General features: G+C 46.6%; 1 protein-coding gene across 3 annotated transcripts; it reads left to right on the forward strand.

Moving 5' to 3' along the window:
* Positions 1–527: 527 nt before the first annotated feature.
* LOC133340634 (cytochrome c oxidase assembly protein COX11, mitochondrial) lies at positions 528–16,225 on the forward strand. 3 transcript variants are annotated; one of them, XM_061549023.1, is made up of 6 exons: positions 528–550; positions 10,850–11,029; positions 11,610–11,740; positions 12,883–13,038; positions 13,601–13,726; positions 15,063–16,225. In XM_061549023.1, the coding sequence occupies exons 2-6, from the start codon at positions 10,870–10,872 to the stop codon at positions 15,246–15,248; spliced, it is 759 nt and encodes a 252-aa protein (XP_061405007.1). In that variant the 5' UTR covers positions 528–550; positions 10,850–10,869; the 3' UTR covers positions 15,249–16,225. The 3 variants fall into 3 exon arrangements, with proteins under 3 accessions (XP_061405007.1, XP_061405006.1, XP_061405005.1); XM_061549022.1 differs by lacking the exon at positions 528–550 and adding an exon at positions 7,057–7,160; XM_061549021.1 differs by lacking the exon at positions 528–550 and adding an exon at positions 7,225–7,330.
* Positions 16,226–17,251: the final 1,026 nt, after the last annotated feature.

Consider the following 17,251-nt stretch of genomic DNA (forward strand, 5'->3'; position numbering starts at 1 on the left):
GTGAGCCATTCGGCTCTTGAATCGGGTGCAACCGCAACAAACAAAAAACAAAAACATGAACAAAAAAACATCTTAAAGTGAATATGTGACTAAGTGCAAACAGAAATCCAAGAAAAGACAGCAAAATATTGCGTAGCTCAGTGGGGCCTTACCTGAGAAAATGAAAATGGGAAAGGTGCGCTCTTAAAAAAGAATAAAAATAGTAATAAACACGGAAAAAGGTGCGACCTTCAAAAAATTGCTTGCGGAAGAGCCACCGCCATCAGAGAGAGAGAGAAAGAGAGAGCAACTTGGTCTACTCTTCCAAGACGTCTTGGAAGATGTGGACGAACCCACACCTTACCCCAGCACCACGCGACCATTTGACACCGCTGCACGCAATGGGCAGAAGCGTGGGAACGTCGTTTCAACCGCCGCGTCTCTGGATTGCCAGTGCAGCGCGCCACCCACTCCACTCCCTCTGGAGTATGAGACGCACTTGCTTGTGTCACCTGCGTTTCAAAGCAAGATTTAGAGAGAGCGGGGGGGCCGTGGTGCATCTTTTGATCCGGTAGGTGCGTGCGTGCGTGTGTGCGTGTGTGTGCGCGCAGAGCGGTGGTTCAACGGTTAGCACCGTTGCGCTACAAACCTGGTGAGCCGAGTTTGAGCTGACGATTATCTGAACCGGTCCGGGGCATTCCCCGATGTCAACTCAGTCTTAAAAGTGAGTACCTGGTGACACAAATGCGGCCGAGTGTGGTGCTAGTCACACACAGCCTCGTGTGCTCGCTAACATCACTTGTCCCAGAAGACGGTTAAAGGCTATACGGGGGATCTGTGTCTTTGTCGCTAACGGAACTTGCCCCAACAGTCTGTTAAGGCTATACGGGGGATCTGTGTCGTTGTGTATCTCAGCGACAGTGAAGCGATTAGCGCGTTGCGCTACGAACCCGGCGACTCGAGTTCGATTCCCGCTCACGGCCACCACCACCAGTGAGAATTGTCTGAATCGGTCCTGGGCCTCCCCTAGGTCTACTCAGCCTTAAATAACTACCTGGTGCGGTGTCTAAACATCGCCACAAAGGAGACAAATTTGACCGGGCGTGGTGCTGGACACCCACCCCACAGTGTGTGCCATGCTGGACTTTATTGGTGCTCGCTAACAGCACTTGCCCTAACGAATCGGGTCGATGGCTTCGTCGTGCAGCGCGCTAACCACTGCGCCACCGCTCTCCAACATTTGTCTTGTAATAAAAGCACCCACCCTGTCACGAACGTACTAATGCCATGCTCACAGAGTTCTAACTGCAATCTTGTTGCCCTATATCGTGCCTCTCAGCACATTCGGGGCCGAGGCACACGCAACCCGTGCCAAAGTGAACGGGACAAGTGGAATTACGCAGTGCGCTTTAGACATTTCACTGGCAGTCTGCGTGGGTGTGCCTTTGACAGTCTCAATAGGTGCTGAAAAGCGAGGGGCGAAACGGGCACACGTTTAGTAAACACGAGTTGCGCTTCAATGCGGGGACATTTCAAAGGACGACACCCACCACCGCCACCCTTTCCCCGTGCGCCTATTGTCGCTTGGACCACCGGAGTGGAAGATGAATCGTGCCACATTGTTGTGGACACCGAACACGTGGCCACGTTCTTCGCTCGATGCGCTGAGCGAACAGAGAAGTGCCACGTGTCAACAGCGCCACCGCCACCGCCCACATAATTGGCTAATGCCGATGATATAATGGACGGCAGGGTGGTTTCCGTGGCCACACTTGTGCCTTGCCACGGCTGTAAGGGCGCGGGTTCGACTACCAGCCACTCGGGGCCGCTCTGCGTGGAGTTGTGCCTTCTCCTCCCGTGTTCCTGCAGAGACAGTGGCGAGAGCCACCGCTGCACGAGCGTGAACGCCGCATCGTCGATTTACATCCACCGGCAGACTTCCCTGGAAAGTGGAAAGTACTCGTGCCCCCCCTACCCCCTACCACATCCCGCTCCCAACCACGTCACGTTGGCCCCGGGACGGGCTTTGTGGAGCACTTTTCCGTCCCTTGGGGAGAAGGGATGAGGAGCGAGAAGTGGGTTGTTGTTGTTGTTGTTATTTTTTGTCCAGGGACAGAGACTTTGCAATGCAGCTTTGATGCCTTCTGTTTCCGATCGGGTGCATTTGTAATCGCCACGTGGTACGAAATGTCGTCCGCTGTGTATATATTTTTGCTCCCCACCACCACCACCCGCCCCCTTTTAGGGCAGAATTTTTTCATCTTTGAGATTTAAAACAAAAAGATCAGGACATATCATGGGAAAAAGGAAGAATAATATATCACAATAATGACCATGGGCAAACTGCATCCGTGTTGTGAACGAGAAAGAGAAACCAAAAGTCCACGCAGAGTGCCACCTGCACCGCAACGCAGCGTCCGAACGAGGTGAGTCAATGGGCTCCCTCGCCCCTCGCCCCTTGAGACCCCAGGAAGGTTGACATTAGGAAGTCACCTTAGCTCGGGCCACAGGAGGCTCAAGTAAACCTACCGGCAGTATGACCACTCCTGATGAAAACTTCTTGGAAGTCAGGAGTGTGAAGGGGAGCATGCTGGGTCCGATAACCAAGATACAACTTGGTACGTGGAACTGCGTACGGGACGTCAACGATAGCCCCAAGCCCTCCGTGAAATGAAGAGATGACCCATGACGAGTGCCGGATGAAGCTAGTGCGGGGCCTGTAGCAGATGTTATAATAAAATACTTAAATAATAAAACACACAAATATTTAACTTGCATAGTTAAGTATTTGTATGTTTTCATTTGATATACAGCCGGATAATACGACAAATCGCTAACCTTAAACACCCAGTCGTTCGTAAAAGTTGAAGGCGGTATAGTACTATAGTAATAGAGCAAGTGCAGAATCGCTGAACCGGAATTGATAGCTTGAAAGCATTTAGCGCGGGGCCCCTAAAAGTGCGGGGCGCGTAGCTACTACGTAGTAGCTACTACGTAGCAGCTACTACTTATGTAGCTACTACTTATGTAGCTACTACTTATGTAGCTACTACATATGTAGCTACTACATATGTAGTAGCTACTTAAGCTACGAGGATAATCCGGCACTGCGCAAGACCACGTGGCGCACGACCGTGACGGAGCAGCTGGGCAGCAGCGGTCAACTTCTTCTTGGGGCGAGGCTCGACATGTCGCGAAGGGCAGAACGCAGTGGAGGGAAACTCACTGCGGCGTTGTGTCCCATGGTTGATGAAGGGGATGAAGTAAGCTGAGCTATGGCACTTTTAAATCTAGATTGCAAAACCCTTTTTAGATTAGCGCGGTTGGTTACGTACGGTGCGAGATGAGTTCACCATGCGTACCTACATTGTATTTATAAATACTCTACCAGATAAAATACACCAAATGGGTTTTTATTTATGTTTTATTATTATTCATGTAGGGCCCTGGGTTTAAAACTAAAAACAAAGTTGACGTTTCGAGACGGCTTGCCCCCCCCCCCACCTGGAAGTTTCTACATCCGCCTCTGACAAGCGAGGTGCGTCTCTTGTCACACGAGCACCTGATTTTAAAAATATATAACAATAAAAAAATGATAACCGGTTTCACCAGCAGATTTGTTTTTTTATTAAAAACAAAAAATGTGTGCGCGCGCGGTGCTTCACGCGGGCGATCCTTCGCCGGCCCTCGATCATCCTAAAATATCACACCGCCTAACAAACTGTCACGCGTTACGCCCGGCATTTCCGTAGCACCTGCAAATTTATCTTTAAAAAACCGCCAGAAAACGACGATCCCTCCCCGGCTTGTGCCTTGCTCGCAAGCGCGCGCGTGCGTTGTGTGCGCGCGCGTGCGTTGTGTGCGCGCGCGTGCGTTGTGTGCGCGCGCGTGTGTGGGGAGCGGTGGTGGAGCGGTTAGCGCTGCGCTATGAACCCGGCGAGCCGGGGTTCGATTCCCGCTCACGGCCACCACCACCAGTGACGGTTATCTGAATCGGTCCTGGGCCTCCCCTAGGTCGACTCAGCCTCAAATGAGTAGCTGGTGCGGTGTGTAGTAAACATCGCCACTGGGGAGACAAAGGCGGTCGGGTGTGGTGCTGGCCACCCCACCCCCTCGTGTGCCGTGCCGGCCTTCATAGGTGCTCAGCTGACGGCACTTGTCCCTACAGTCTGTTACAGGCTATACGGGGGATCTTTTTTTGTCTTTGGGGCCGTCCATAAATGACGTCACGCACCTCGGGGGTCAGACATTTGTGACAATGTGTGACGAGGGGGGGGTTGAGCATTGTGACGTCACATCAAAACGCGCAATTTTAAATAAATCTAGAATTGTTATAACAACACTAATTGTAATAACAACACTCCTACAACATCAGAGTGCAGCGCCACATTAAATACGCATTACAATGACTTGAAGCATGTTTTATTTTCAAAATGGAAATATGGTTTTGGGGGAGGGATGGGAGCAGAGTTTTGTGACGTCATATTTGAGAGGGGGGGGTGTGTCTGACTTTTTGTGACGCCGTGTGACGAGTGGGGGGGGGGGGTGTCAAAAATCGTTCAAAATCGCGTGACGTCATTTATGGACGGCCCCTTTGGGGAGCGGTAGTGGAGCGGTGTGCGCGCTTCGCTCTGAGTCCCGGCGAGGACGCGGGCAACGAGCTCGCAGCGCCGCCGTGTGGCTATCGGCTGCCAACTGAATCCGACTGCCATGGAACGCACAAATAAGTATAACCCGTAAATACAAAGTTTTTCACTATAAATCCTTTATATGCGTGGCGGCTCGAGTCCTCTCGTCCTCTGGCTTGAGATGGCTGCCACCTATGGGTCAGATGATTGTCTGCCAGTATTAAGCAATTGGTAATTAAATATTTAATTTGTTTTCCATAAACAGTGTAAAATTTTGGAAAAAAATTTTCACGAACATTAATTGTCTCGCACAACGAGTATGTGTGCAAAATGTCAGCTCGATTGGATCACGGGAAGTGGGTTAAAAAACGACCGAAAGATTTGCACGGTCGTAAGCAAGCAAGCACGCAAGCAAGCAAGCGAACTTAATATAAAGGATTTAAAAAACCTTGCTGCGTGGGCGACCTTTCAATGCTTGTGCATCTGTGCGGGGGAAAGGAAGGGGAGGGAGGGGAAGATATTTGTACTCTTAGTTCTTTCGGTAAAGTCACGTAGGTAAAAAAAAATGAAATTAAAATTAATAAAAATAAAACAATAAAATCACGACGTTTCGGAGGCAACACAAGTCTGCGTCATCAGGTTGATGCAGCAAATCTGGCTGTGACGGTCCCACCTGATGACGGAGACTTGTGTTGCCTCCGAAACGTCGTGATTTTATTGTTTTATTTTTATTAATTTTTATTTCATTTTTTTACCTACGTGACTTTACCGTAAGAACTAAGAGTATGAATCCTTGCAGTCACGAAAGCTTCAAATCTAAGATATTTGTAGCTCATCTGATTCCTCCAGCGTGAATAAACATTCAGTGCTGTGGTTAATGCAGACTCACGTGAATATGAATGTGTCGTTAAACCCGCCACCACCCGACACAGCCAATTAGTAGGGTTTGTCACGTAAACAGAACGTGCCAATTCGTCACTCGTACAGCACACCCGCTGTGTTGGAGAGCCATGCCACAACGCTGACAATCTGAGTGTACGACGTAGCGCCAGTAATTACAACTAGCCCCAAAAAATGTACCTCTATTATGGAAATAAAATATTTAAAAATACTTAAAAAAAAAAAACACAAATATAGACAACACGTTTTGCTGAATTAAATATACTTTTTACTAAATGTTTTCTCATACAACATCAGAGTGCAGCGCCACATTAAATACGCACTACAATGACAATAGTTTTAAACGATTTGAAGCATGTTTTATTTGGGGGGGGGGGGGCAGAGCTTTGTGACGTCATATTTGAGGAGGAGGGGGGGGGGTCTGACTTTTTGTGACGCCGTGTGACGAAGTGGGGGGGGGGGGGCGGGGGGTCAAAAATCGTTCAAAATCGCGTGACGTCATTTATGGACGGCCCTTTACAAGCCACGTGCTTTCGTCTCACCATCCTGTCGAGTCACCACCGGCAGGCGGCGTCTCCAGCAGCAGCAGCAGCGGCGGGCACGACATTGAAACGATTTTCGTCGCTTCACGATGACATCGCAAGAACATCGACATCAGCAAAGTAGCCCAGGGGGTGTGACCAGTTGTACAACAACAACAACAGCAGCAACAAACGCGGAGTGCAACATTAGCTCAACTCGTACTTAATTAAGTGTCGATTGTGTGCACGTGTGCTGGCCAACCCGTAGGCGCGTGGGAAGGACAACTTCAGTTTGCAGTTTCATTTATTAGACCCAAATAATATAAATGTGTCGTTAAACCCGCCACCACCCGACACAGAAAATTTGGTCAAATTTGTCCCGTCAGCAAAACGTGCCGATTCGGTACTACTTCAGCACACCGGTGGTGTGTCGGAGAGTAAACCCACAATATGTACAATTGTAGTCCGACGTTTCGCTGGTGATTACATCCAGCTTCATCAGGCCATTTTGCCAGTGCTAGAGCGGAGGTTTTCCCTCTGGCCCATAGGTAACACAACATCCACGGTGCTAGAACGGAGGTTTTGCCTCTGGCCCGAGAGGTAAAACACCATCCACGGTGCTAGAACGGAGTTTTTCCCCTCTGACCCAATAGGCAAAACAACATCCAAGGTGCTAGAATGGAGGTTTTCCCTCTGGCCCAATCGGTTAAACAACATCCTCTGTGCGAGAACAGAGGTTTTCCCTCTGGCCCATAGGTAAAACAACATCTAAGGTGCTAGAACAGAGGTTTTCCCTCGGACCCAATAGGTATAACAACATCCACGGTGCTAGAACGGAGGTTTTCCCTCTGGCCCATAGGTAAAACACCATCCAAGGTGCTAGAACGGAGGTTTTCCCTCTGACCCGAGAGGTAAAACAACATCCCTTGTGCTAGAACGGAGGTTTTCCCTCTGGCCCGAGAGATAAAACACATCTACGGTGCTAGAACAGAGGTTTTCCCTCTGGCCCAGTAGGTAAAACACCATATGTGGTACTAGAACGGAGGTTTTCCCTCTGGCTCCAGAGTTAATACAAAAAAAACCTCTGTTCTAGCACCGCGGGCGGGACTCGTGAACTCATCGCCTCGCTAAGGTCGGTCAGCGGCTGTCTCTCGCCTCCGCCTTTTTCGTTATACATCTCTCTCCGTCAAGGCAGACACGCGCTGCTAAGATCTCTCATGATCCTTCTTCTCTCTTGCCGTGTCTGTGTGTCTGAGAGACGTTTTAACAAGTTAATTTTCGACGTTTCCCCCGTCTTCTACGGTAACCCCGAGCAGTGTTTGAGGGTACAGTGCGCCGTACAGTGTCGTGCATGGTTCGGTGTTGAGTTATTCCGCGTTCATTTAAAAGGATTTAATAATAGTTCTGTTTGTAACGCGCGCAAAGTTGCAGAGGTAGCTTCGCGCTCAGCTGCGTGTATTAGTTTGTTTGTGTGCGAGTGCTCAGGTTGGGTTGTTATTTTTATTAAAAATGTGTATTTTAAACTTGTATGAGCTGCATTGACCGGCGTGGTGAAGTATGGTCAAAGAGTAACCCTCCCTTCGCAATGTTAAATAGTATAGTGTCATGTTAAATAGTGTAGGTGTAATGTTGAATAGTGTAGTGTAATGTTAAATAGTGTAGTGTAATTTTAAACAGTGTGATGTAATGTTAAACAGCGTAGTGTCATGTTAAAGATTATAGTGTAAAGTTAAATATTATAGTGTAAGGTTAAATAGTGCAGTTTAGTGTTAAACATTGTGGTGTAATGTTAAATAGTGTAGGGTAATGTTGAATAGTGTGGTGTAATGTTAAATAGTATAGTGTAGTTTAATGTTAAATAGTATAGTGTAGTGTTAAATAGTATAGTGTAATGTTAAATAGTGTAGGGTAATGTTAAATAGTGTAGTGTAAGGTTAAATAGTATAGTGTAATGTTAAATAGTGTGGTGTAATGTTAAATAGTGATAGTGTAATGTTAAATTGTGTGGTGTAATGTTAAATAGTGTAGTGTAATGTTAAATAGTGTAGTGTAATGTTAAATAGTGTAGTGTAATGTTAAATAGTGTAGTGTAATGTTAAATAGTATAGTGTAATGTTAAATAGTGTAGTGTAATGTTAAATAGTATAGTGTAATGTTAAATAGTGTAGTGTAATGTTAATAGTGTAGGGTAATGTTAAATAGTGTAGTGTAATGTTAAATAGGTATAGTGTAATGGTAAATAGTGTGGTGTAATGTTAAATGTATAGTGTAATGTTAATAGTGTGGTGTAATGTTAAATATGTAGGGTAATGTTAAATAGTGTAGTGTAAGGTTAAATAGTATAGTGTAATGTTAAATAGTGTAGTGTAATGTTAAATAGTGTAGTGTAATGTTAAATAGTGTAGTGTTAAATAGTGTAGTGTAATGTTAAATAGTGTAATGTTAAATAGTATAGTGTAATGTTAAATAGTGTAGTGTAATGTTAAATAGTGTAGTGTAATGTTAAATAGTGTAGTGTTAAATAGTGTAGTGTAATGTTAAATAGTGTACTTTAGTGTTAAACAGCGGGGTAGTGTTAAATAGTGTAGGGTAATGTTGAATAGTGTGGTGTAAGGTTAAATAGTATAGTGTAGTTTAGTGTTAAATAGTGTGGGTGTAATGTTGAATAGTGTAGTGTAATGTTAAATATAGTGTAGTGTTAAATAGTGTAGTGTAAGGTTAAATAGTATAGTGTAATGTTAAACAGTGTGGTGTAATGTAACAATGTAACGTGGTGAGGTGTGACGCCACATTTGCGTGATGTAATGTTGAAGAGTGGATTGTGGTGTTAAATAGTATAGTGTAGTGTTAAACAGTGCGGGTGTAGTGTTAAATAGTGTAGGGTAATGTTGAATAGTATAGTGTAATGTTAAATAGTATAGTGTAAGGTTAAATAGCGTGGTGGGGTGGTAACAATGTAACGCTGTGGTGTAACGCCACATTTGCGTGATGTAATGTTGAAGAGTGGAGTAATGTTAAAGTGTAGTTTAGTGTTAAACAGTGTAGTGTAATGTTGAATAGTATAGTGTAATGTTAAATAGTGTGGTGATGTGTCAAAGTGTAGTTTAATGTTAAATCGTGTAGTATAATGTTACATAGCGTGATGTAATGGTAAATAGTGGACTGTGTGTGTATATATGTTGAACTTTTTTCGCACCGTACGTAGCTAACCGTGATAATCAGAGGTACGGGGTAAAGGACAACACACTAGACGCAAAAGGCAGTTCTAATGCGATGTTTTCATGTTAAATAGAGCCGTGTAACGTGATGTGATGTTAATTAGTTCAGTATTGTAGACTGACGTTGAAATAGGGCCGTGTGATGTGTGAGATTCACTTCGTGAACAATCTGTAAGTCATATTCACGACAATGCGAGAAGACGTTTTCGGGAAAATGATGTTGGAAGAAACGAAAACAGTCGCAAATCTTAAGTTCACATTCGGAACTTCAGTTGTAGCCATCCATTGTATCGTCAAAGCGCGGTGATGAACTTTTGACATGAGACGAAAATGGCTCCGTGCAATTTGAGGCCCCACTTTTGGTGGATTTCAGGAGAACTCCTCTCCGCGGTCGTGCGTGGCGACCCATATCGTGGATTCTATCATCCGTGGGGGACTATCTGCGATGTTGCTATCCGCTGGGGTAATACGGACGATAGCCGTGGATAATCGGATGAATTTGCCGCGCGATTTCCTCTCGTCCGCGAAAAAATATCGCAGGCAGTAAGATTCTATTCCGCAAAGACTTGTTGGAAAAGTCACGGATAATTTGGACGAATAGATCTACGGATAATAGGAGTTTTCGTGAAACCTACAACTAAATTTTGATTTAAAGCTTTCGTGACTGCAGGGATTCATATTCTTGGTTCTTTCGGTAAAGTCACGTAGAAGGGAAATAATAAAATAATATAAATATATATTGTTTTATTGTTTTATATTCATATTATTTTATTATTTCCCTTCTACGTGACTTTACCGAAAGAACCAAGAATATGAACCTACAACTGTCGCGAAAAAGAGGGCTGCGGATAACCAGTTGTCCTTTCAAGTGGCCAGAACACGCAACAGATGAGGTGGGTGTTTAGAAACTCCAGGTGTGAAAATGGAAGTCTGTGACCTCGTACAAAACAGAAACTACGATTTTATGGACATCTCATTGGGAAACCTGGAGATTGTAAAAATGCCTGAAGACCAGGAGATTCAATGTGGCCAAAGCTGACGAGGTTGACTGAGAAGGCAGTGGACAGATGATGTAAGTGAACGGGTAGGGATGCAGATTAACAACGCAGTGAGACTGGTGGAACACAGGGACCATTTATTGTCAAATGTAGTCTCTCCGAGTTACATTTAATTGTTTTTATGAATGCACTCTGAGTGTTTTTTATGTAATCTAGATCGCCCCTTGCAAAAGAGTCAACATTTAATGGGTCTCAGTGAGTTTGTGTCTTAGGTTAAATAAAGGATACAATAACAGCGAGGTGGCTGCACCACCACCAAACCCTCTGGAAAGAGGGTGGCACTAGATGAGTCGAGATTTAGCCAATCCAAAATCCCTGTGAAAACATGGCCATTGGTAGCTACGCGTGCGTTGAACTTCTCTCGCACCGTACGTAGCCAACCGCGCTTATCGAAGGTGCGTGAAGCTAATCGGAAGTGCTCCACCAGTCTCGCTTGCGTTGTGAATGGCATACCCGTGCCAGCTTTCCCCTTGTTTGGCGGCACGTGTGGGAGGATGGGGGTTCAGAGCTTGTCCTCTTCGTGCCGTCACGCGTGTCGTGTGCAGTTGGGACCGCTCGTGTCGCGATGCTGCAGGTGACGGCGTGGCGATGCGCGTCCTGGGTGCCGGCGGGAGCTTCCGTCGCGTGGGCACCACGGACGGGGACGAGGGCCCTGGGGCCCCCGTGCTTGCGCTGCGCCACTCTGCGGGCTCCCCTCGTCACGAGGGGCTCAACTCGAGCACAGAGTAATAATATGATTCCCTCCGCAGGCTTAACTCGGCGTGCCCTGTGCCAGTAGTGGTCAGTGTGTGTTTTGAGAGCACGGGTGGCTAAGTGATGGTAGATGGGAGTGGGTAGCTAATTATCAGATCACTGGGACAGCCGTAACGAGATTTTGGGTTCAAATTTGAGGAAGCCACCAATCATTTTACCTGATCTCAAGTGTAGCGAGTTGATGGTGTCAGCCCGGTCACAAATCATAGACCAAAATATCCATATTAATAAATCTATTTGGTTTATTGTAAAATTGAGAATGAAAAGTTTTGATTGATTGACATTAATTGAACACTGTAGGAAATGTAACATATGCCAATCGAAAGTTATTTCAAAATGATTTATGTGATTTCCGTAGCCACTCTGACACAAGATTGGTGCACTGATGGCCGCTAGAGTTCTGTGTTTAGATTCCTTAGCCTCATCACATGACACCTATGGCACAGTTGTAAACGGTATTGCGTAAATCAAAAAACTTTGCTTATATAAGTTTTCCTTATACCCAGCTTGTTTTGTATTATAATCGTTCCTAAGTGAAGTGGTCGTTGGCAGGTAACTTTGGGCCTGGGAGCGGTCCGTACACACGCAAGAATCGCACCTCGCTCGCCTACATCATCGCCACCGTCACGGGGATGCTGGGGCTGTCCTACGCCGCGGTGCCACTCTACCGCCTCTACTGTCAGGTGCAGCCTCTTCCCTCTCCCCACAGTCGCACTCCACATTCCCTCCACATTTCGAATCGTGCGTTTAGAGTATTTGGCTGCTATAGAGTTCCACATAAGCCACTTAAACTATCACTTGTGGCCAGGTTGCTTCTGAAGCTCAGTGGGCTTTACCTGGTAAAATTAAAAGTTTAGTTTAGCACTGCGAGCCACGCCACTCTGGCACCATCACTGCCCACCTCATCCTCGAGTGCTGTTGTTTGTCGCACTTTGATTATGGAATGATAATTTCAACTTGTAACACCGCACAGTATTTCCTCTTTCTTGAAGAGCGCGAACTCGGAGGTGCGAGAAACCAAAGACAATCGGAAAAGGCAGCCATGCGGTAGTGGGGGGGGGGGGGCACGACCAAGTTCCAAGCTCTGCAGTCCTCTATATATACGCAGGTATTATCGGCCAATTAACGTGGGAAGAAACCAGAGCACCTAGAAAAAGCCCACGCATAGCGAGGGGAACACTATCCCATCAATATGGAACAGATGGGAGTCCACAATTTGGTGTACCGCTACCTCCTGACAAGCCATTGCATGGCACCCCGATGCCCAGGAGAAGGGAGTTTCACATTTGTGATCCACTAGGCCTCATCTCCACAGTGCTGAACGACAGGCATGCGGTACCACTGCCCGGCTTATGATGTCCAATGTAGAAATAGCCACACTTTACAGATTGTTGTTTCGTTTTGAAATCCATTTATGCAAAAGTGCAGCCCTGCAATTTCTTGCTCGTACAACGCTAGGTGGAAGGACCTCCCTCTCGAGGGTGTTTTTGGCCTACTTTACCACACTTACCAGATGTCTTCGAAAATGTGGTAGTATCCAGACTTTACCCCACCATACGCAACCTGCCATTCAACTCGCCGTGGTGAACCCATTTATACTGCTGGGTGGACAGAGGCGCATTGGTGGAGGGAGGGGATTTAAGAAACTTTAACCATTGTTTCAACTGCTTGCGTCGGGAGGGCGAACCAGCGACGTCTGTTTTGCAAGTCCAGTGCGCTAATCGTGCTATCACGGGCAGCATCCGGTCACACACGGACATCAACAAATCTCAATCGGCGATGTTAAAATTGCAGTGGGCCATCTGGGCCTCGCATGCGCATGCAGGCCACAGGGCTGGGTGGTCAGGCGGTGGCCGGCCATGGCACGGAGGACGTGGCGACGATGCGTCCCGTGCGCGAGCGTGCCATCCGCATCATCTTCAACGCCGACGTGCACGCAGGCCTCCTGTGGAACTTCCGGCCGCAGCAGAGCGAAGTGAACGTGAGTGACGGGGTGCACGCCCGGCGTTGTCTAAATCGTCGTTGGTTGTTTTTTTCTGTTATGGTCGTAGTCTTTCGTCGGTGACACATGGAGTTTTCATTTAAGCCTTAGTCTGTCTACTTGTTATAATTGTATTTGTCTAGTTGATGAAAGCAGAGCGTTAATTCCACTCTTAGTTACTAAATGTTGGTTTGAGGGGCGCACAATTTGTACACTTCGCCAAAGTCATCGAGTCAGCCAATTAATGAACTCCGTCAATCTGGTTGTATACGGATGCAGATAATTACCATGTTTGACTTTTCCCAGTGCACTGCAATCTCGAATAACGTGTCTACATTATCTTTGTCTGTTGTCAGTCGTCGTGGTTTTGGCCTGGTGGGTAGCGAAGTCATTTTCGTTTGATGGTTTTAGTCCACTTGGTCATTGGTGACTAAAACACAACCCCCACCTTTGACGAAGATTTTCGTCACCAATTTCGCGGACGATATTAGCGTCGGCGCACACGCACGCTTGACCAGGCACCAGCGTGTGGATGATCCCACTTTGTGCACCATCCTGGCAGGTCGTGCCCGGTGAGACGGCACTGGCGTTTTACCGCGCCAAAAATCCTTCCTCGAAGCCGGTCGTCGGCATCTCCACGTACAATGTAGTGCCCTTTGAAGCGGGCCAGTACTTCAACAAGATTCAGGTAAGCTCTTTAACACACCTCAATGATGAAGTTGTATCGTCTGGTTTTTCCTTATTCGGCGTAGGGGTGGTGTACGTGTCAGTTGGAAGTCACGAGCCACCGAGCGACAGTCGCATTGCTCTGGTGCCGTCACTCCAACCTCCGTTGAATTGGCAAGTGGCAATGCATCGAATCATAGGTTAAAATCGTTGTTTGCGCTCGTGATACGTGCATCGCACGTGAGAATGCTTTACTTGTTTATGTTGCAAGTCATGGGTTCATGTGTCCCTCTGCAGCCACTAGAGGTGGTCTCAACACAGAGGTTTTGTTTCCCAAATATTTATGAAAAATAGTTGGGGCTTTTTCTCCAAACGAATTCCAATTGTGCTGTCAGCAGCGTGGCAGGAGACGATGAAAAATCTCAGAGCAGTGGAGCCCAAATATTCGAGAACATCAGCAGAAAAGTTTACAGGAATTTGGACTCAAGACAAACCCTGCAAATGGCCTCATTGTGTACACTGTAGTGTTTGCCAAATGATAGTACGAATGTATTTAATTTTCTCTGAGCTGGAATTTATCAAAATTAAGGACAAAAAAACGATTCTTATATGATGGGTGTCGTAGTCAACCGAGACCATGAACTCGCTAAATTTGAGATCCCCAATTCATCACGGGGTGACCGAAACCTGGCCTTGAACTTTGGTTCTTGGTAGTGCCAATCGAGCACCGCTATGCACCACAACGTTAAAGCAAAAATGTATTCTTGTATCACATAATGGTCCAAACTCATGACAATTCATTGAATTGCAAAGGGAAAAATCGTCAGACGGCTGCTGTTGACCTTTCATCAATGTGATGACTGGGATTTGACTTTTCCCCTTTGAATGTGAGGCCAATTAATTACCACTTGAGCTGTCTACTTCCTCTCAGCCATAGTTAATATTTGCAAATTCATGTGCAGTGTTACAACTTAACCCTTTCCAATGACGTATGTGTACATAATCAAAACGAAACAGGAAAAAAGAAATAAAATATTTATCAGTGCTGAGGCTCACACAAGGCCATGCGGGAGGATGTGGCAGTTTGGCGCCATCTATCATAGTGCGGTCTTGTCGCTATAGTTCTCTTGCGGTGAGTAAAACAACGGCACTATGCCTCTCTAAATTATATTAACGCTGAACCGCTTGCACGTTCCGAGTTTAGGAGGTGAAAGCGACCCACCCCTGCAACTTGCAGACGTCTCAGAACGGCAAAGGGCTCAATGAATGCTCGAGCAGTACGTGTTCAAGCTTTGGGAACGGGTTCCCCTTTTGCACGCACGCGCCGCATCGTACGCGTCCCTCTTCGTGTGCCGCAGTGCTTCTGCTTCGAGGAGCAGCGCCTGAACCCGCACGAGGAGGTGGACATGCCAGTCTTTTTCTACATCGACCCCGAGTTCGCCGAAGACCCGCGCATGGCCAACGTGGACACCATCACGCTCTCGTACACGTTCTTCGAAGCCAAGGACGGCCAGTTCCTCTCCCTGCCAGGCTATAACAAATGATGCAGTGCTCCTCTGGCCTCTGGGAGCGGGGTGTGGGGGATGCTGAACCGGTGCCTCGTGGTTGAACTATACTGCAGAGCCAAGACCGTGTTCCTTGGCGTTCTTTCAAGCAACTTGAGGTTTTTCCCTGCGGCAGGTGCCGTCGCAGCCGAGACATTTTACACCTCTCCTTAATGCCTTGAAATCTGCAGAAGCGTTTTTTAACGAGGCAAATGTCGGGGCATGGCAGGGCCGTGCCATGGGTAAGCAGTTGTGCATTTGCCGTTTGTTGCAGAAGTTTGCAATTTCGGGCCCCATGGCCGCCCTGGTTCGTACAGCGGGTTTTTATTAACTGTAAAAATACGTGCCGTCCTGATACGTACTCGGTGGACTTTAAAAGATCCCATAATGTTATTCAATAATCAGCAGGCCATGTGTGCTGGCAAAGTGGTAATTTTTTTTAAAATTACCCACAAGTTACGCAATGTGAAAATGCATGGCAACAGCGCATGCAACCGCAAAAATGTATTGAGAACCCTTTCTGAGAAATTATCTTGAGATTCCAAAGCTTTCATGGGTGATCAAATGTTATGTTCAACCACCTTTGTGTACGCCAAACACAGCCTATTATAAGTTCTTCATCCTTAAGGCTCCATGCTTAATCTTTTTTTTTATCAACGGTCATCTCTAACCTTAACTTGAAATTTAGTGCTGCTGCCGTTTACATTAATCGTGGCCTTCGGAAAACCCTGTTTGGCTTCACGTGTTTTAAAATGTCTCTCATCTTAATCTATCAAAATATGAAACCAAAAACCATCGTGGTGGTTGAGCGTTTTTCTTCTTGCTGCAGAACACATGCTTTTGAGTGTGCCCTTTGTAAACATTCATAACGGTTCCGTGGTTGTATATAATTATTCACCCCCCTCGCGATTTCATGAATTATATCATTCATCATTGTTCGGGATCGGTATTCGATTAAAGAATGTTATTTTTAAACACTTTCGTCAATATAACGTCCCTAGTGGCTGCAGGAGTGAAGTGAACCAGTACAGCTTGAAACAACTTACAAGGTCCAGTCCTGAAAATGTTTGCTAATGCCGCTGCTGGAAGAACGGCCTCCACTAAATTGAGCTCTACAAGGTATGCGGCCTACTCTTCCAAACTGGTCAGACATCCTGGAAGCGGTGTTGAGCACCCACACTTTGCCCCACCACACATGCCCTGCTGAGCAACTGTTTTGTACCCATTTAAACTGCTGGTTCAGGGGTTGTCAACCAAAATAACAGCCATTGTTTGTTTTTCAAATTCGGTCAAACTAAATATTTCAAGAGCCGCAATGTGAATACGAGACGATGGTCCTTAATAAATAACGTCACGAAGCAGCAGTAAGAGCCGCCGCTTGCCGACCCCTGTGCTGGTTGGACGGAGGCGAACGGGATCCAAATAAATCTGCCCATTTCAACTGTCGGGCCGTGAGGTCAGGGTCGAACCGGGCAACCTCGGGATCGCAAGTCCAGTGTGCTAACCACTGCACCACAGCATCCCAAATACATGTACTTGCAGTATTTGCCTCGCGAAACATTCCCACGTGATAAGCCACTTCGTTGAGCTATCATTTGTAGTCGGGTTGTTTCTGAAAACTAGTTTATAGCTCAGTGGACCCATACTACCTGGTAAAAATAAAACACGTTTACTTGTATAAAAAATAATCCGAAGCCTTGGCCTCGTCTACATTTTTTTCCCAACGGTCCTGGCAGCTTCTCTGAGAAAGGTCACCCACAAGCGTAAGGCCGACCTACACTCTCCACAAGTGAAAAACCAGGCTTGCCATGAGCCAGATGGCACCTTATGGCCGACCACGTGGCGATTGCCTGGCACCCCCTCTACTGGTCAATGCCAGTGCCCACCACAAACTTGAAAGTTGCCCCGACAGCATCCTCAAAAGCCTGTCGACGAGTGGTGCGCATTATCTTCTCTACTTTACAGCTGCTGGCATTCGATCACTTACTGTACACATTCCATTC

This window comes from Lethenteron reissneri, chromosome 10 (genome assembly GCF_015708825.2).
Source record: "Lethenteron reissneri isolate LAM-NWPU_2019-01 chromosome 10, ASM1570882v1, whole genome shotgun sequence".
In the NCBI taxonomy this organism is placed as follows: domain Eukaryota; kingdom Metazoa; phylum Chordata; class Hyperoartia; order Petromyzontiformes; family Petromyzontidae; genus Lethenteron; species Lethenteron reissneri.

What these genes read in the sequence shown, in the direction of transcription:
- LOC133340634 (XM_061549021.1), top strand. Translation starts at nt 7,246, where the DNA reads ATGATCCTTCTTCTCTCTTGCCGTGTCTGTGTGTCTGAGAGACGTTTT. An exon ending in TCTACCGCCTCTACTGTCAG is followed by an intron (nt 11,741 to 12,882) that starts GTGCAGCCTCTT and finishes ATGCGCATGCAG; the next exon opens with GCCACAGGGCTGGGTGGTCA. An exon ending in CGCAGCAGAGCGAAGTGAAC is followed by an intron (nt 13,039 to 13,600) that starts GTGAGTGACGGG and finishes CCATCCTGGCAG; the next exon opens with GTCGTGCCCGGTGAGACGGC.